Source organism: Oryctolagus cuniculus, chromosome 13 (genome assembly GCF_051225735.1).
Source record: "Oryctolagus cuniculus isolate XC-2025 breed Fujian yellow rabbit chromosome 13, ASM5122573v1, whole genome shotgun sequence".
Lineage (NCBI taxonomy): Eukaryota > Metazoa > Chordata > Mammalia > Lagomorpha > Leporidae > Oryctolagus > Oryctolagus cuniculus.
In genome coordinates, this window is record NC_142879.1 from 48024638 (window position 1) to 48044821 (window position 20184).

General features: G+C 36.6%; 1 protein-coding gene across 50 annotated transcripts in view; it reads left to right on the forward strand.

Moving 5' to 3' along the window:
• MLLT10 (MLLT10 histone lysine methyltransferase DOT1L cofactor) overlaps positions 1-20184 on the forward strand; it is a 217751-nt gene that overhangs the window by 145802 nt on the left and 51765 nt on the right. For 21 of the 50 annotated variants that reach the window (XR_016218947.1, XR_016218946.1, XR_016218945.1 and 18 more), the window contains 3 exons: positions 2428-2997; positions 11416-11460; positions 12312-12344. Coding sequence is in view for 47 of the 50 variants with exons in the window: in XM_089311539.1 (XP_089167665.1) it covers positions 2428-2997; positions 11416-11460; positions 12312-12344 (648 nt within the window). In the remaining 3 variants the exon portion in view is untranslated. Of the gene's footprint in view, positions 1-2427; positions 2998-11415; positions 11461-12311; positions 12345-19707; positions 19756-20184 lie in introns of all 50 variants that reach the window. The other 29 variants (XM_089311521.1, XM_051820675.3, XM_089311514.1 and 26 more) reach the window with 6 other exon arrangements.

The following is a 20184-nucleotide window of genomic DNA, read 5'->3' on the forward strand; positions in this document are numbered from 1 at the left end:
GACAGAATCCAGCCCCCAAACCGGGACTATAACCTGGGGTGCCGACGCCGCAGGTGGAGGATTAGCCAAGTGAGCCACGGTGCCGGCCTATAAAGCTTAAAATTTAAAGTAAAATTTTGCTCAGCCTACATTTTCATTGATGGTCTGCCTGCTATATTTATAGACTACCCAGTCAAATTTGAATTTCATATAAACAATAATATTTTAGTGAGTAATAATATTTTATGGGATATACTTACACTCAAATAATTTGGGTATTTCAAATTCAGAATTAACTGGGCATGGTATATGAGGGTACTTTAGAAAGTTCTGGAACAACGGAATTAAGGTTATTTAGGCGCAAAATATTTTGAAATCCATGGATAGGTTTTGTATAATAGGTAGTTTCTATGACTGAAAATTCCTTTGTTTTTTTATATGGCAACCCCGTTTCATAGAGAATAGAGCAATTCAGATATATTTTGGAATACATTATCTGTTGTTATAGGTTTTTACTTGGTGCAGTTTTTAATATGAACATATATATATTGAGAAATAGAAATGACTAAAATTGTTGGAGGAAAGTAGATGAGTGAGTGTGCTTATTTATAAAGATTAAACAAATATTAAAAATGCTAAATTTATTATTTTACTTGTTTGCAGTTTTTATTTTTATATTTGTAAATAGTAAATTAAGTAAATCTTTGAATATATTAGCAGAATTCAGTTAATGTTTATAAAATTGCCTCTTTGAGTTTTTAATCTGTCTATAAAGTACTAATCCAGTCAGAAAATAAATCTACCATTTTCTTGAACTTCAGAACATTTAAGAACCCTTTTTAGCCTCTGTATGACATGGTAAAAAAAAGTGTTTTGATTTTCTGAAATTCTATTCCGTAAAAATTTTTAGAAGTTGACATTTTTGTTTTATTTTTTCCTGGGGTATTATGTGAGCTTTAGGAAATATGCATTGAAAATTTACATATACTCAATATCTTAATAGTGTAGTAGTCAGTGAATTTCATAAAATGTACATCAAATTTTATAAAATATTTTCAAGTGTTTTCCGCTGTGCAGTGGGCTTATAACACTAGCTATAAAAAGCAAAAAGTATAGATGAAAAACAGATGACAAATTAGAATGGGTAATAAATAATTTTTATAGCTGCTAATTGCATGGCAAATTGCAGTTATCTTTAATTGGTTCTGAATATGTGTTTTTCTTTGTAAACAAATTCTAAAAATCTTCACATGAGTACAAATAGTTTATAAATTAATAAAATGTACTCTTGGGTTAATTTTTTTTTTATAATGTTTTTTATAATTTTTTTTAATGGGCCGTTTCAGAAGAGGTTAAAATTTAAATTGAAAACCTTTAGATTTTAGCAGGAATCATCTGTATAAGGGAAAAAATTCTTAAGGTGGATTTATATGTGATTACTTGTGTATGCTCTGCAGTAAAATTTAATGCTTAGCATGAAATTTCCTTTCCACTCCAATAATATACTTTGTCGCTTTTGTTTTCAAACACGTTCATTAAAATATGATATAGTTTAGTTTTTTGATGCATTATAGATGTGTGGTCACAGCTGAGTCCAGACCAGTACTACTTTATTTGTCGAGCATGAAGAGATTTTGGTGAAATGAAGTAGTGGACAAAACTTTTACTTCTTCCCAGGCCATATCAATCTTCTACCAGACAAATAAGAACTTTGAAATTCTTAATGTTTCATAATGATATGTTGGGTTACGATTATTCTTTGACTAAATAATTGGGAGAGATTAAGTAATTGTGAACGAAATTAATTTAGTCTGCCTTCCCTTTGATTTTACTTTACTAAAATGGTAACAGAATATTAGTGGCTAGTTTCTTTTCTTCATGCAGCTCCATGGAACATGGATTGGGAGAATATAAAGTATATATTAGGTTACATGTGATGATTATTTTATCAAGTCCATGTTTTGTTGGAGTAGATTCAATGATAGTTACAAAAAATGATAGTTAAATAATAGCTGTTACTAATCCTATCTTCAATATTTGAAAAAGAAGTTTTCATAGACATTCGGACTCAAATTTTAGTCTTGTCAGATCTCCTTGTGTGACTGTCAATAGAATACTTTGTTTAGGGGAGAACTGAGCAATAGTACTATAGTAAAAGGTAGGTTAAATAAAATATGGCTTATATCTTAGTAATTGTGTAAATAATAGCTTGAAATTCAAGAGTAAATATTTAATATTGCCTTTAAAATGAAAAGTGTTTTTAAAGATAATTTTAGAGATAGACTTGATTTTAGTAATAATGTTTTTTAAATCTAGATTTGTTATATAGTGATGTCCTATGTTTTATAGTTAAATTTTTTGTACCCCCTTTTTGATTTATTACTCATGGGAACTTTTGCATCCAATTTTTTCTTTTCATTCCCCTTCCCCCTTTTTTTTAAACTACAGGCAGTTTTTCAGGAACTCCAGGCAGTGTAAAATCATCTTCTGGAAGTTCAGTGCAGTCTCCCCAGGATTTCTTGAGCTTTACAGACTCAGATCTGCGTAATGACAGTTATACTCACTCCCAACAGTCATCGTCAACCAAAGATGTACATAAAGGAGAGTCTGGAAGCCAGGAAGGGGGGGTAAATAGTTATAACTCCTTAATTGGTCTCCCTTCGACCTCAGCTGTTATTTCACAGCCTAAAAGCTTTGAAAATTCACCCGGAGACTTGGGTAGTTCCAGCCTTCCTGCAGCAGGATATAAACGGGCTCAAACTTCTGGCATAGAAGAAGAAACTGTCAAGGAAAAGAAAAGAAAAGGAAATAAACAAAGTAAGCATGGGCCTGGTAGACCCAAAGGAAACAAAAATCAAGAGAATGTTTCTCATCTCTCAGTTTCTTCTGCTTCACCAACATCATCTGTAGCATCAGCTGCAGGAAGTGTAACAAGCTCTAGTCTTCAGAAATCTCCTACGTTGCTCAGGAACGGAAGTTTACAAAGTCTTAGTGTTGGCTCATCTCCAGTTGGTTCAGGTAGGGATTTGCCTGTTATTTTTCTTCCTCAACTCGCACCCTTTTCCTCTGCTCCAAAAGGTTTTACACTGTTGTTGTAATACTTTGAATTATTATATGGCATTTAATTTTTCTTAGTGAAAATAATGAAAATGTCTTAGATAATTTGGTGGTTTTTTTTTTTTTTTTTTGGACAGGCAGAGTGGACAGTGAGAGAGAAAGGTCTTCCTTTGCCGTTGGTTCGCCCTCCAATGGCCGCCGCGGCCGGCGCACCGCGCTGATCCAATGGCAGGAGCCAGGTACTTCTCCTGGTCTCCCATGGGGTGCAGGGCCCAAGTACTTGGGCCATCCTCCACTGCACTCCCTGGCCACAGCAGAGAGCTGGCCTGGAAGAGGGGCAACCGGGACAGAATCCGGCGCCCCGACCGGGACTAGAACCCGGTGTGCCGGCGCCACAAGGCGGAGGATTAGCCTAGTGAGCCGCGGTGCCGGCCGATAATTTGGTGTTTTTTAAAAAGACATCTTGCACTAACCTTATGTTACCTGATAAAATGTAGGCCAGTTTACTGATCATATGTTACTTACAAAACACCTAAAATGCAATTCTTATTTTTGTTTTTGCTTTACCTGCACAGTATTGTAAAACCAACCTACAATTCACATTTGAGGTATGAGGGATTTTGTGGTTTTTTTTGGCTAGTGTTGGTTTGTTACTCCCTTTCTCTTACCTTCAGTTTCAGAACAGTTCCTCATACAGATAGTTTTTGAGTTACTCATCTAGAATATTTTTCATTCAGTGTAAATGATTTATTAATGGAATTTGGCAGTCACATTTAATTTCAGGACCTTCTTGAAATGGTCTGATTTTTTTTTTCAGGTGTGTTCAATGAATTTACCATTATTTTTATTATATGTGAGTTTACCTACACATGCATACACACACACCCACACACACAACTATTTATTCACACCATTGGTATGCTGTGTAAACCTGCAGTTTAGATTGTGAATATTTTCAGGTTTTAGAATTTTATTTATTTTTATTTTTTTTAAGATTTATTTATTTTACTTGAAAGTCACAGTTAAACACAGTGAGAAAGAGAGGCAGAGAGAGAGAGATCTTCTTCTGTCCTCTGGTTCACACCCCATATGGGCACATCAGCCGGAGCTGTGCCTACCAAAGCCAGGAGCCAGGAGCTTCTTCCAGGTCTCCCATGCAGGTGCAGGGGCCCAAGGACTTGGGCCATCTTCTGCTGCTTTCCCAGGCCATAGCAGGGAGTTGGATCAGCAGAAAAGCAGCTAAGATTAGAACTTGTGACCATATGGGATGCCAGTGCTGCAGGCAGAGGAGTAACCTACTGTGCTACAGTGCCAGCCCCTAGTTTAATGGTTTATACTTATCTCTTATAACAATAATTACATTAGCATACTTGAAAAAGTTTGTGAAAAATATAAATGTGGGGGGCCGGCGCCGTGGGTCACTTGGTTAATCTAACTCTGCCTGCGGTGCCGGCATCCCATATGGGCACCGGGTTCTAGTTCCGGTTGCTCTGCTTCTAGTCCAGCTCTCTGCTGTGGCCCGGGAAGGCAGTGGAGGATGGCCCAAGTGTTTGGGTCCTTGCACCCACATGGGAGACCAGGAGGAAGCACCTAGCTCCTGGCTTCGGATCGGCGCAGCGCCGACCATAGCAGCCATTTTGGGGGTGAACTAACGGAAGACTTTCTCTCTGTCTCTCTCTCTGTCTCTCTCTCTCTAACACTACCTGTCAAATTAAAAAAAAAAAAAAAGAAAAATATAAATGTGTTTGTTTTGGTGCAAAAAGTTTGAAATTCATAGTACGTTTCCATGAACTTTAAAAAAACCCTTGTATAAAGTGAAGGTTATTAATGCACCTATTTTACAGCCCATAAAACCGAGGCCTTGAGAGGTAAAGTAAGTTAGCCAGTAATACAAAGCCAGGGGTTTCTGTTTCTAATAGGCAGTTTCAGTGTCCACAGTATACATGTTTACCACATCTTTTAAAGAAATAAGTGGAATCTGTAGAAAATTTGTTTTATTAGTATGGCTTCTTCACTGGTGATTCCAGAGCCAGTCCTGGCATCATTTGCATCTTGGATGAGATAACTCTATGTACAGTGTTGCCCTGAGTGCAGGAGGTTACCAGAACCTAGCCCCTTCCCACGAAGTACCAATAACTCCCTTTCATCATCCTGTGAGAATCAGCAGTGTCTCTGTCGCCTAGAACTGCCTCTGTTTGTGCATCACTTTCTTTAAAAATTAATTTATTTATTTGAAAGAGTTACAGAGAGAAGGAAAGAGTGATATTCCATCTGCTGGTTCACTCCCCAGATGCCCACAATGACCAGTGCTGGGCCAGGCTGAACCCAAATGGGTGTAGAGGCTGAAATATGCCATCTTCTGCTGCCATTAGCAGGAGCTGGATCAAAAGTGGAGTAGCTGGGACACGAGCTGCTCCCCAAATGGGATGCTGGCATCACAGGCATTAGTTTTATCTCCTACCTCACAAACCTGGCCTCATCGTTGTCTTTTTAAAAATTATTCTGGACACTGAATTTTAACTGAAAGGCAGGGAGAGAGGGACAGCTAGATGTATCTGCTGATCCACTACTTAAATGTCTGCAACAGCCAGGGTTGTACCAGACTGAATCTAGGAGTCAAGAACTCCACCTCAGGTCTCCCTTGTGGGTGGTAAGGACTCAAACATTTGAGTTATCACCTTGCTGTCTCCAGGATGTATATTACCAAGAAGTGGAACCAGGACTGGAATAGAGGTATTCATTGCAGGAGATAGTGGTTCTAGTGGGCTTCTTAACCGCTATGACAAATTCTCACCTCTTGAGACCGTCTTTAAAATGGGGAGTTTGATATAAATCACAGTGACAAAGGAGTTCACTGAAGAGATTTAAATATATTACACATTTGAATATATATTTTAATTTATGTAATATGTTTTGAGACCAGAAGAGCCTAGCAGTTAGGCTTAGTCCTCATTAAAAAAGGTCAATTTTGATAAATGTATGCAAAAAATATTTTCATATTCATTTTTAGCAATAGGTACAGTAATCATGTAAGTACCTTACTGAGAAAATTAAAACTAAATTTTCTTTTGTGGAGAGAGATTTTCAGTGATTTCCTAGTGTTTTGAAGTGTAGTGTGAAAATTCCTGAATTTCAGAAGTTTCATTTGAAACATACATCTTCATAATAGGAGAATTAAAATACTGATTTATGTCTCTCAAAAGATTTTCCTACCTTTGACAGATCTAGGAAGATTTTAGGAATGTGAAATAGTGTTCGTTGCAGAACAATTACTTTCAGAGGGCAGTGATTGTGGCACATCTGTGTTGGAAAACTATTGATGTATCTTTCTTGCCATACCATTAGCAAAACATAGTCATTTAGGGGGAATTCCCCTAAATATTTCAAAGATGAGGAAATTAACAATTTTAACCTGCTAATAATTTCTCGTCAGTGTTGTGTTTAAAAATCACTTTTAAGATTATATATTTTGTTAATGTTTTGATTATGGAATAAGATTACTCATTAAAGCTAGTTGAGATTATATGTTCTTGAATTTTGTACATTTTAATAAAAACATATGACTAGATCAAAGCATTTTCTTTCTTGGTGGTTAAAATGTCTATCCTTATACAGAAGAAGCTTGACTAAATGCCATGCATATTGAAGTATTATTATTATTTGCCATAAGAATTGCTAACTGCTGATGAATACTTAGCATGTACTACACGTTTATGTTTAGCACTTAAGAAGCATTAAACATTATTGTTCATTATATAGAACCAAAACCAGACAGGGAGATATTGTAGCTTTAAGTGGTAGAGATATGCATTTTCCTTGACTCCAAAACCATTTAGGCTTAAAAAAAAAAAGCAACAGATATTTCCTGATGAGGATCTAATACCACACTGGTATTATGTCAGCATACTAAGTGAGGGGATCCATAGGCAAACCTGAACCAATAGTTTAATCAACAATAGTATTCCTTCTGGTATGAGAAAATGAATTTCTACTTTGGACTAATTTTAAAGTGGAAAATCATGTAGTTATTGTGAAACTACAAATTCACCCCCCCCATTAAAAAATAGAAAGGAGAAAATGTATGCTATGTATCATCAAGAATCATTAATTATGATTTTTTTAAGGATTGATTTGCTATAATGACAGGTTAATAATTTAATAACGGTGAGTGTGACCTTTGTAAGCACTTGTTGACCATGATGTTAGACTATCACATCCACTGATTTATAAGAGATTGGGGCTTTGTTTATGTTTACCACTATATTCGCATTGCTAGTGCAGAAATACTTTGAATTTAACAAATGCTAAAGTCTCTTTAGAAATGAATGTCTGCTATAAGTAATCACTGTGATTAATAGTATCTTGTGTAATTTTGTTCTTGCCTTTTAAGTGTTTATAAATGGGCTGCAAGCTGAATTATTTTTCTTTATTTGTAAAGCTTCTCATGTAGTATTTCAGGCTAGTTTAGGATGAGAAGTATTAAATTGGAAAAGATATATTTGGTGAAAAAGCTTAGGAGAAACAAGAAGCTGTGTTTGTGCTGTAGTTGGAGATACTGATGATGAAACAGGATAGGATAGAGAATTGAATTCAAGGCCAAAGAAATCAAACAAAGAGGCTAATAGTCTATTAGGATAAGCACTCTGGACTTAATTATGGCAGTTAGCATTATTAAATAATTTCATTGATGTGGTAGGAAAATATTGCCACATTCAGCTTATAATAAGAGTAATATCTTATATTTGCAATCACTTAACAGTTCCTAAAGTAATAATTACTATCTCATTTGGTTCTGGAACAACTTTTGAATTAGATAGGATAGCAGCAACCGCTATTATTGTTACATTGTTAATTATTTTTCTTTTGTTTCACCTCACCTAGTATATAAAGCAGAATCATGTCTTAATGATGTGATTCTTTATTGAAGTTATTTGTCAAAAACATGAGTTTTAGCAATAATTAAAATTCTCTCATGACCTACTCAACTTGTAGTAAGTGTGAATATTTATTCTAGCAGTCCTAGATAAAATCTGAATAGAAACCCAGAAAGCACATGTAAATTCCTTGACAGTTTGAGTTATAATATTTTTCTTTTGACTTCTTTTTTACATTGACTGTCTTACATTTAAAGGACTGCTGAGAGTTTTAAGTTAAGTTTTTGGCTTATAGATATGTTAAGCTTTTGGTTAGATTTCCTTTCTTAGGGATTTTTTGGAGGGATCTGTACAATTAGTTATCTAGTCTTTTGAAACATCTAAGTTGGTACTTCAGTATTTAGAAGTGTTGATGTGCTATTCTTGTCCTATAAGAATTTATGATGTATTAAGTGAAAATGTATAATTTTTTTTCACAAAAATCATCATGTTATTTTCTCTGAGAATATAGGCCCTTTGAAAGTATATTGTGCCAAACCCCTAATGTAGTCTCTGTCATACCATCATAAGACAAGATACTTGGTAAATGCTTCAAAATGAGATTTGGGAAGCTCTTTTTCTTGTGATTGATTTCTTAGGAACAAATTGGTTGTTAATGTGAATGGATCACTTCAATTGATTTTTCTTCTTCTCAAATATGAAGGTTATGAAAATTTTTTAAAATATTTATTTATTTGAAAGGCAGAGTCAGAGAGGCAGAGAGAATTTCATCCAAATAAATTCCATCAAAATAAATAAGCAGATACATACTTTTTAAAGGATTTATTTATTTATTTGAAAGGCAGAGTTTATAGAAAGAGAGGCAGAGGCAGAGAGAGCAAAGATTCACTCCCTAAATGGCCGCAACTGCTGGAGCCAGCCAGGCTGATCCAAAGCCAGAAGCCAGGAGCTTCTCTGGTTTTCCCACATTGGTGCTGGGCCTAAGGACTTGGGCCATCTCCACTGCTTTCCCAGGCCATAGCAGAGCGCTGGATTGGAAGTGGGGCAGCCTGTACTGCAGGTGATGGCTCTACCCGCTAAGCCTTCATAACTATCAATTCATATGAAACATATCTCATAAAAATATATCTTTGTTTATATAAGACGAAATTGAGAAGTCTTTTACTGGTAAAATATTTTTATTAGTGACAGTGATCTGTAAACAACTAAAGACTTTATGAAGATACAAATATTTGCTGCATAGACTCTCATGAGTAGAGTAAATAATAAGGTGTTGTAGAATAAAGAGATGATTTAGTGAGTATAATTCAAACCTGTCTTGACTCAGGCTCATGGTTTTAGATATCTTGATGATACTGGGTCATAAATGAAGAATGTATAGAACAATACATACAACTGAGATCAGGATATACTTTGGAACTTGTTTTCTTGGAAAATCACCTGATTTTGTTTGGTCTTTAAGGATTTGAATTATCAATATGCTTATTTATTTACTTTTAAAAAGGTTTTTTTTTTTTTTTTTTTTTTTTTTTGACAGAGTTAGTGAGAGACAGAGAGAAAGGTCTTCCTTCCGTTGGTTCACCTCCCAAATCCCAAATGGCCGCTATGGCTGGCGCACTGCGCTGATCTGAAGCCAGGATCCAGGTGCTTCCTCCTGGTCTTCTATGCAGGTGGACGCCCAAGCACTTGGGCCATCCTCCACTGCCTTCCCGGGCCACAGCAGAGAGCTGGACTGGAAGAGGAGCAACCGGGATAGAATCTGGTGCCCCAACTGGACTAGAACCCGGGTTGCTGTCGCCGGAAGCGGAGGATTAGCCAAGTGAGCCGCGGTGCCGGCCAAAAAATTTTTATTTATTGAGAGGTAGAGTTATAGACAAGAGAAAGGGAGAGATAGAAAGGTCTTTCTTCCACTGGTTCACTCCCTAAATGGCCAGAACTCTGGAGCTGGGCCAGCCTGAAGCCAGGAGCCAGCAGCCTCTTCTAGGTCTCCCATGTGGGTGCAGGGGCCTAAACACTTGGGTCATCTTTCACTGCTTTCCCAGGCCATCAGCAGAGTTGGATTAGAAGTGGAGGAGCTGGGATGTAAGCTGGAGGCCCATATGAGATGTTGGGACTGCAGCCAGAGGCTTATTCTACTGCTCCACAGCACTAGCCCTCAATTCTTATGCTTATTAACGTGACTGTCTTTGTATAGAAGTGCCAGATCATAGGCCAAAGTAGCCATATTCCAGTTTTTTCCCCATTGATTAAATCCTTCTGTTTCGAATGCCTTTTGATTATATTTCAGCACCATTCCAAACAGCTATCATTTCTTTATATTGTACCATGTAATTCTCTTCAGTAGCCCTACCTCCCTTTTTAAATGAGACTTTAATGTAGAGTATTCCCTACCATGTCTCATTTTTATATGTTATCTTAAAAGGATTTAACACCAAAGTCTACATCATTTCTAGATGACTTCTCTAAACTGGGCAAAAGTTTTATATTTTTAACACTATCTAATGTAAAGTTCTTTTAACATTGCATTGATTGCAAGTTAGTGCTGGCTCACTTTATCTTGCTTTTGTCTTTTTCTTAGTTTAAGTTATTCCTGTTAGGCTTATGGTTAAACTTTACTTTTGAGGAAATATGTGGTCAGATGTGTAGGTGGTGGTATCCTGGGAGATTCTGCTATACATATGGTGCCTGGGGACATATTTTTGCTTACATAATATCTAGAGAATTTCCAACTATCCCTCTTAAAGATTTTTTTTTTTTTTTTTTTACCAACATTGTCATTGACAAAGGTAATATAGTTGTTTCCAGGGCTAAGAAACCAGGTCCTTTGAATTATAGCATTATCAATTATTTTTCCCTTGGAATGCCATATAGAAATGTATTCCCCATATTCTGAGGGCTTTTGCCTTTAACAGTGTTTCGTTTTCTCAAGTCATCCTCTACTGCTTCCCCTTTGGGGTGGGATAAAAAAGGAAGAATCTTTTTTTATTATCATCTTTTAAAATGAAAGTTATAAGAATGTGAACTGAGATAAGTTTCATGAGTTTTACACTGTTAATATAAGTCATGGATTTCTGCCCATATGCAAATGAAATAATTAATATAACTGTTATAAATTCTATTTTGACTACATGTTCAGATGTTTTAAATAAACAGTTCCCATCTGATGAATTTATCTAAAACACATTCGCATGTTCACAATGGTAGCTGGACTCCCTCGAATGATTCCATTTATTTTTAGACACTGGTGTAGAATGGTTTTTCTGTAGCATTTTGCCCACAGTCATACATTTCCGCACTACACTGTTGTGAGAATTCCAGTACATTTTGTTTTCCTACCTCTCATATCCGACTATTAGCTTATACGTTTTTCCTCTTGCAATTTTGTTTGGCCTACTCAGCCAGACTTTCAGGGTGAATTTCTCCCTATTTTTCTGGCCTATTTCTTTTTCTAACCTTTAAATCACTGGCAACTTTTGCTGATTTCCTTTCTCCTCCCTCCCAACAGAAATTTCCATGCAGTATCGGCATGATGGAGCTTGTCCAACAACTAGTAAGTTGTCGAACTGGGTTGGTAACCCAGGCTTTTTGACTCTTACTGTGGTACCTTAGGTCACCTTTGATCCTCTACATTAATTTTCCAAAATGCAATTAGTTCTTAATTGAAGAAACTTCATGCTCCTACAGAGATATCTTAATACACTGCTTTGTGTTATATTCTAGATCTGTTTTACAGTTGAATTGTATGAAGTTGAATTTTGATTGTTGGCTGCTTAATATTTTGCTTCCATTGCAGTATTATGACTTCTGCTCTTTGATGAAATAATATTTTCAGTATTTTGGTTTCCATTAGTTTTAATGTTAATATAGTTTTTCAGTATTTGTGTATTGGCATGTTAGGTAAGGTAGCTTTCTTAAAACTCTGAATATATTGAGACTTGATTATACTGACTTCTGGGAAATGAGAATGTTTGATAGGATTAGATGGTATAATGAAGTTTTTCTTTATAATGAATATTGTTGAATGTGCCCTAATACAGTAGATACACCTTTATAGAATTGCATACTATAGAAACTCACTTTACCAACACATTATCATGGTTAGATTGTTAAATGTCTTTTTAAAGGTGATTTAAAAATGTTTATCACTGAAGAAATTATTGTCATCACTTACAACAGTATAGCTAACATTTTCTCATTAAATAATATATTGGTAAATGGAATACAATATTTAGAAATTTATACTATGTTAAAAATTGAGCCAAACTTGCCTTTTTAATAATTCAAGCCAAGATACGTGATTAACTTACTGTAATTTCATTAATAGTGATGCAGTCTATGCCTGTTTCTTTTGTGTGTTTGTGACTGGTCTTAACCTGAAGTCCTTTTTTCCTTACTTGAAAGCTTTCTCAGAGTTGCTGAATGCAATACACAATGGTAAGTTTTATTAGAATCTTCTCTGGTGGTTTATTTATTACAAAGGTTGCCTTTTGTTGAGAATCCCAATGGATAGTTAGCATGTTCTATTGACTAGATGAAATCCAGCACTTCAGTTGTTGAACTTAGTGAAAACTGTTTGTAGATTGCCTACAAGGTTGATGATAGGTCAGTAGAGATCTTCAGTATGGCTTTTAATGTCTTTTTGTGAGGGAAATTGATAAAAGTATTGTTCTGGTTCTGAAATAGTTCTTCTAACTCTGTTGCACTATTTCTTGCCATTGCAGTTAGTAATTGGTACCCTCATCAGGAATTTGCTGCAGAATCACAATTTGTTATGTGAATTTTGTTTTTTAGGATTTTGGTTTATTAATATGTAGAATACTTTGATTACTTTACCCCACATAGTGAATAAACAGGAGATAACCTTTTAAATTGTATCTTGTTTGGGATGAGTTTTTTTTGCCCCAGTAGAGTTGTGTCTTCTTCAGGGTTGCATTCTGAAATTAGCGTGTAAAGCAAATAGTATCATGTTTTACCTTCACAGTGTAATTATAATGAAGTCCATTTTGCAAAATAAAAAAAAAAAGTCTTAGCGTTTCTTCAGTTTCCTCAAGAACCTTGTTTAATCCTTTGATATTTGAAATTTTTCCTTTGAATCTGTCATCATCTATTAAACTAATCTTGGTGAAGACTGTATAATTTAAAGTAGTTTTTCAATATATTTCTATTAACTGTATGAAATCTTGCATATTTTGATGATATAGTTGAATTTGTAGTTGGTTTACATTGTTTTTGGAGTATATTGCCAGAGTTGGGCCAGGATGAAGTGGGTGATACTAGAGAGCTGGACCAGGAGCCAGAATTCAGGTCAAGTCTCTTATGTGACTGGCAGGAACTGGGCCACTTGAGCTATCGCTGTGCCTTCTAGGATCTGTAGTGGCAGAATGCTAAAATCAGGACAGCTGGAATCAAGAGGCACTCTAATGCAGGACATGGGCATCTTGACCATGAGGCTAAGCATCTAGACCTTGGATCTAGGTTTTTCTTGTTTAATTTTTTAAGATTTTATTTAATTTAAAGAGTTTGGAAGTGTGTGTGTGTTTCTTTGTTCTTTCCCATTTTATTTGAAAGGGAGAGAAAGATCGATCGATCTTCCATCAACTGGTTCACTCCAGAGATGCCTACAACTGCCATAATTGGGCCAAGCTGAAGCAAGGATTCTGCAGCTCCCATGCAGATCTCCCATATGGGTGGCAGGGATTCAAATACTTCAGTCATCTGCTGTCTCTGAGCGTGCACATTAGCAGGAATCTGGATGGCAAGCATAAAAGCCAAGTCTTGAACCAGGCTTTCTGATATGGGATGTTTTTGTCCCAGCTGGCAACTTACCAGCTGCCATAAAAGCCTATCCTCCAACTTAAACTTTGAATTACAAAGACAAGTCTAGGGTTGACACCCAGTGAATGATACTTAGGCTTCGAGTGATTTTCCTTTTTTCTGAGTGTTAGGTTTTTAAAAAATTGTGGTACAATATACAAAACATAATTTTTTCATCTTGTAAAATTGAAATTCTATAGCCATTAAAAACAATTAGTTCCCCATTTTTCTGCTGTTTCAGTTCCAATACAGTGCAGAATTTGACTTGATGAGAGCATACATCCTTATCTTCTTTCTCTTACAGATGAAGCCATCATTCTTAAGTATCATATTAGCTGTGGTTTTATTAAAATGAGCAGAATGAGGAAATTAGATTCCTGATCAATGTTGTTTTAGTTCCTTCCTTCCTTCTTGATTCATTTATCTGGTTGGAAGGCAGAGTGATAGAGAGAGAGAGAGAGATACTCTATCCACTGGTTCACTCCACAAATGACTGCAGCAGCCTGGTCTGGGCCAGGCCAAAGCCTGGAATTCCATCCTTGTCTCCAAAATGGGTTGCAGGGCCCATCTTCTGCCTTCTTCCCCACATTAACAGGAAGCTGGATCTGAAGCAGACCAGCTGGGTCTGGAATACAGGCTATGATATGGGTTGCCAGCATCAAAGGTGGAAGCCTAACTTGCTGTGTCACAATGCTGGCTCCTCTGACTCCTTTTGGTAGAATTAACTCACCCTCCCTCTCTCTTGTTTAATAGTTTTGCATTCCCATATATGATGTTATCATACTTTTCTCTAGTCTTATCTTTGTTATTCCTCCATACAATTGTTTTTATTTCTGTGTTCTATATCTTATTCATATTTATCTCAGATTTGTGAAATGTTAATCTCTTTCATTAGGCAATTGAGATTCTGGATAATTTTAATTAGGAACCTTTTATCTGCCAAGTGCCATTTGGATATGTGTAATATCACTCCTGGTCTATACAAAATTATCAAATTAAAAATGAGCCTGCTATAGATACATTGAATTTTGAGTCCTAATACAGTTGCATTGGCAGGGTCAGACCCAGTAATTTTGCAGGCTTTACATGGCCTATAGGCTGAACATTCCTCACCCCTGCTGTAGTATGATGCATGTAGGAAAATCTTACATAGAAATTTTACTATTTTGCTGAAACTTAATTCTGAAAAAATAAAGACCAATGAAATATATATTAATAATGCTGGGCATTGAGTTTTAAGTATATATTTTGAAAAAAGATTTATTTATTTGAAAGGTACAGTTACAGTGTGGGAGGAAGAGAGGGAGGGAAGGAGGTTGGGAGAGAGGGAGAGAGGGAGAGAGAGTCTCTTCCCTTCACTGGTTCACTCCCCAAATGGCTACAGCAGTCAGAGCTGGGGTGATCAGGAGCCAGAAGTTTCATCCAGGTCAGCATGTGGGTGGCAGAGGCCCAAAGACTTGGACCATCTTCCACTGCTTTCCCAGGTGCATTAGCAGGGATCTGGATCTGAAGTGGAGCAGCTGGGACTCGAACCTACACCCATATGGGATGTGAGTGCTGCAGGTGGTAGATTTACCTGCAACCGTACCTTAAACATGCATCTTGATTTGATGTTTCTCAGTATCTTAGACCTTTTTGGATTTGTATGGAGTATGCCATAAACTTTACAAATTAGTGTTTTCAGGTAAGGAATGAAGAGTATCACTAATATACAGAAAACTGCTTTTTGGAAACTACCTCATCATTTACAAAAATAAAATTAAGCAACATAAAATGAATTTTATATGATCAGAGTAATTTAAAAACTTAAAAAATGAAGAAATAATGTTAAATTATTTTTCCAAAAAAGGAAAAGTAAACAGAATAGTGAAGAGGAATATATAATATAAAATTCTCTGTAAATTTTGGGAACTTTGGAAGGCAGTTGGGAAAGGCAAGATATAGTTATTTATATATAAATATATAGTCATATAAATGACATGGTAGATTCACATGAAGCAAAGTGCTTTGCATTTTATAATATTTGATCATGACTTGGAACAAGGCAAGTAGACTAACAATTCAGATTTCATAATCTTAATCTAGAAATGTAACTTTTCTGTTTCACATAGGAGATCTATTTAAATTGCTTGTTAATAATGTCGAAGCAAGTAATATTTATAGAAAGCATTAGTTTTATAGCCGCTTCTTTTTTTTTTTTTTTTTTTTTGACAGGCAGAGTGGACAGTGAGAGAGAGAGACAGAGAGAAAGGTCTTCCTTTGCCGTTGGTTCACCCTCCAATGGCCGCTGCGGCCGGCGCACCGCGCTGGTCCGATGGCAGGAGCCAGGAGCCAGGTGCTTTTCCTGGTCTCCCATGGGGTGCAGGGCCCAAGCACTTGGGCCATCCTCCACTGCACTCCCTGGCCACAGCAGAGGGCTGGCCTGGAAGAGGGGCAACCGGGACAGAATCCAGCGCCCCGACCGGGACTAGAACCCGGTGTGCCGGCGCTGCTAGGCGGAGGATTAGCCTAGTGAGCCGCGGCGCTGGCCAGTTTTATAGCCATTTCAAAAGTAGCATATCATTATTCTGGTTTTCCTCTTTCTTTCTCAGTGATAGTTTTGATGTAGTGCTTTCCTCCCCTTTTGTTTTTAAGGGAAAAGTATTATTGGGGGAAATGGTCTAGTGCTTTCTACGTTGTTTATACATTTTTCTTCCTTGTTAGACCTTGTTAGGGTAACTGTTAGGCTTTATTCATCTTTACCAATATTTAGCTTATCATTTGATAAGCTCTCCATGAGAATTGAATGCATGATTTGTTAGTTGCTAAACAATCCTTGAGTAAGTTTCATGTATTCTTGGTAATTTGTTTTTCTTTGGTAAGTAAGTTTTTTTATTAGCAGTTTCTTTCATTGTAGTATCTTGGTTCTTTGATGCAGCAGTAAAGTTGTTTCATTTGTTCAGCTTGGGGTTTTTCACTTTTAATTTTATTTTTAAATAATAAAGAAGGCTTAGGCTTGTTTGCAGTTGGTCACTGATTGATCTTTCTAAAAAAATACTTTTGGAAAAGCTTAGGAAATACGTTTTAATGTTTAATTTTTTTGTGATAGGGCATTTAATGATAGGGCAGGGAGCATGACCAGTTTCCCATCTGCTGGTTTACTCCATAAATGCTGCTAAAAGTCAGTGTAGTCTGATAGATGCTGGGGAACTCCATCCAGGTCTCCCACATGGGTGGTAGGAACTGAATTGCTTGAGCCATCACCATGGCTTCCCACAAAGAAAGAGAGTATGGCGGCCAGGAAGTCTGAATACAGGAGACAGGCAACTTAATATATGTCTTTTTGTTTTGTTTTCAAGCTGATTTTTAAAGCATAATTTTTATAAGGGAGAAGGAAAGATTTTGCTTGTTCAATCTCTAGATACCTACAACAGCCAGACCAGGACAGAACCAGGAAACTAGAACCCGGTCTAGGTATCCCACGTCAGTGGCAGGGATCTAAGTACTGCTGCCTTCTAAGGTGTCCATTAGAAGGAAACTAGAAGTGAATGGAGCCAGGTCTTGAACATAGGCACTCATAAGGGATGCACATGCCTCAAGTGGTGTCTAAATCACTGTGCTGAATGTCTGCTCCTTAGCCTATGTCATTAGTACCAGACTAAATGTCCACTTCACTAGTTGATATTTGTATCCATTTATTATACATTTAAATTCCCTTTAATTAAGGTACTTATTGTTTATCATGCGTAGACTTATTAAACAAATCTCATTTGACAGAAAAGATTAAGCATTGTTAACTGATTATTCTCCTGTATCTACTATAGGGTAAGTTTGAGTATGAATATCAATGATTTTACAAGTGGACATTTTGCCTGAGGAACAGATTCTGACTTGGATTTGTCAAATTAGCTTTTAGGATACTGGTTTTTGTTCTTCATCTGTGTCCATGTCTCCTTTGCATTACAAAGAAATCCAAATAGGAATCTAAGAACAAAGATGAATAATCCTCAAGTGCGTGTGTGATGAAATATTACTGATGGGACAGGTTGTTACTGTGAGAAGCACTGATCTAGGTCATTTGAGAGCTAATTTATTTATTTTTTAATTACTTACTTATTTATTTGAGTTCCAGAGAGAGAGAGAGAGACAGAGATCTTCCATCCACTGGTTCACTCCTCAGATGGCTACAACAGCTGGAGCTGGGCCGATCCAAAGCCAGGAGCCAGGTGGATCAGAACTGGAGCATCCGAGACACAAACTGGCAGACTGGTGCCCATGTGGGATGCAGACATCACAGCAGGTGACTACCTGCTATGCCACAATTCTGGTCCCGAGATCTAATTTCTTTTTAAATACAATAGGCTTACTTTTCCTTCTTATTGGAAGGAAAGATAAGAAATATACTTATGGGGCAAGTGTTGAGGTACAGTGCGTTGCAACATCTGCATCCCATATCAAAGTACCTAGGATTGAGTTCCATTTTTGTCTCTGCTTCTAATCCAACTTTATTCTAATATGCATAGGAGGCAGCAGATGATGGCTTAAGTGCTGAGTCCCTGTCACTCACATGGGAGACCCAGATAGAGTTCCTATCTCCTGGCTTTGGCTTGACATGACCCCAGCTGTTGTGAGCTTTTGGAGAGTGAACTCTAGTGAGTTTATAGTGAGTGGAAGATCTCTTTCTCTGTTGCTCTACTTTTTCTTTCTTTCTATCTATCTATCTATCTATCTATCTATCTATCTATTTATTTATTTATTTATTTTTTGATAGGCAGAATGGACAGTGAGAGAGAGGGACAGAGAGAAAGGTCTTCCTTTGCCGTTGGTTCACCCTCCAATGGCCGCTGTGGCCAGTGCACCGTGCTGATCCGATGGCAGGAGCCAGGTACTTCTCCTGGTCTCCCATGGGATGCGGAGCCCAAGGACTTGGGCCATCCTCCACTGCACTCCCAGGCCATAGCAGAGAGCTGGCCTGAAAGAGGGGCAACTGGGACAGAATCCGGCACCCTGACTGGGACTAGAACCCAGTGTGCCGGCGCCACAAGGCAGAGGATTAGCCTAGTGAGCCACGGCGCCAGCCTGCTCTACTTTTTCAATAGATAAAAATCAATAAAAAAAGAAATATGCCTGCATAGCATGTTTTATATGTTTATATGGCATATTTCAGCGTGTGTGTGTGTGACAGTACGTTGTCAAATCTCAGAATATACCAAGTTAGAACTACACTTATTCCAATACAAATGAATGCTGAATATCTTGATGAAGGATAAATAGGGGGAAATATCAATGTAGATCTTGAGCATCATAGTAAAAGGTTGCAAAGTACACTTGTAAAGGATTGAATTCAAACCATGGAGAGAGGCAGCTGAAGGAAAGTAAGCTAGTCCTTATAATTGCTCTCTTAAATCAGAGAAATGGTAAGAAAATAAGATGAGTTTGAGGATGAAACAATACATAAGAAACAATATGAAGTATTGGGCATGACTATGATTATGCCAGTATAGTGAAGAATTTGATTAATACTGTATGGCTTTATAATAAGTAGCAAAAGATTTATTCTGCATATAAGACAAATAAGACTTTACATTTCAAAACATCCAAGCTATTTTGTCACTATTGGTTCCTGGAAAATAGGCTTCAAAGACTCCTAAGTGATGAACGCAGTAATATATTACCATTTAGTTTGTGAGTCAGCTGCATAATTTTTGATGTACATGTTAACCACTCTAAAGTGAAATGAATTTATTAATGTCTCACTGAAACTTCAAGAGTCTTAATCTGAGAGTTCATATGGCATTAGGAAATTTAGTATAATAGTTGACTTATTCAATTAATTTTGTGGAAATGCCATTAATCTCTTTGTAAATTTACAGAAGGGTTTTTTTTTTTTTTCCTTTAATCCTATTGATTTTTTTTCCCCTCTAAATTCCTCATCTGATCTATCATGGTAGTTTTTAAAAACTGGTGATTAAAAGTCTGAAATTAAAGTGTGTCTTTTCTTTAGACAGAGATGACAATTCTACACTAACAAAGCAAGAACTTAAATTCATAGGTATGTACCAAACTTAAGCATGGTTATAAAGGTAATAATGTTAATACTAAAGTAGCTTATAAACCTTCTGCTAAGCAGTATTCAGGATTTAAAATGATAAAAAAATGATGTCCTGAAAGGAATTATTCATATTCTTGCATGGTTGGTGGGAGGAGCTCTGTTATGATGTTCTTATTGTTGTGCTTGTATGGATTTGTCATATGTAGTTGATAGATTTTAGAATTCCTAGACCTGTTTTCCTATAAGCATCTAGGTGTTCAAGTGTTTGATTTATAAGAATACTTTCTACATCTTTGACTCTTTTTTTTTTTTTTCCACTGAGAGAAGACAGAATCTGAGCCATTTTCTATGATTTATATCCTCTACCTTTTTAACGAGTCACTTAAATATTTCTGGATCAGTTAGCAGTAAGTATGTGCATTCTGAAAT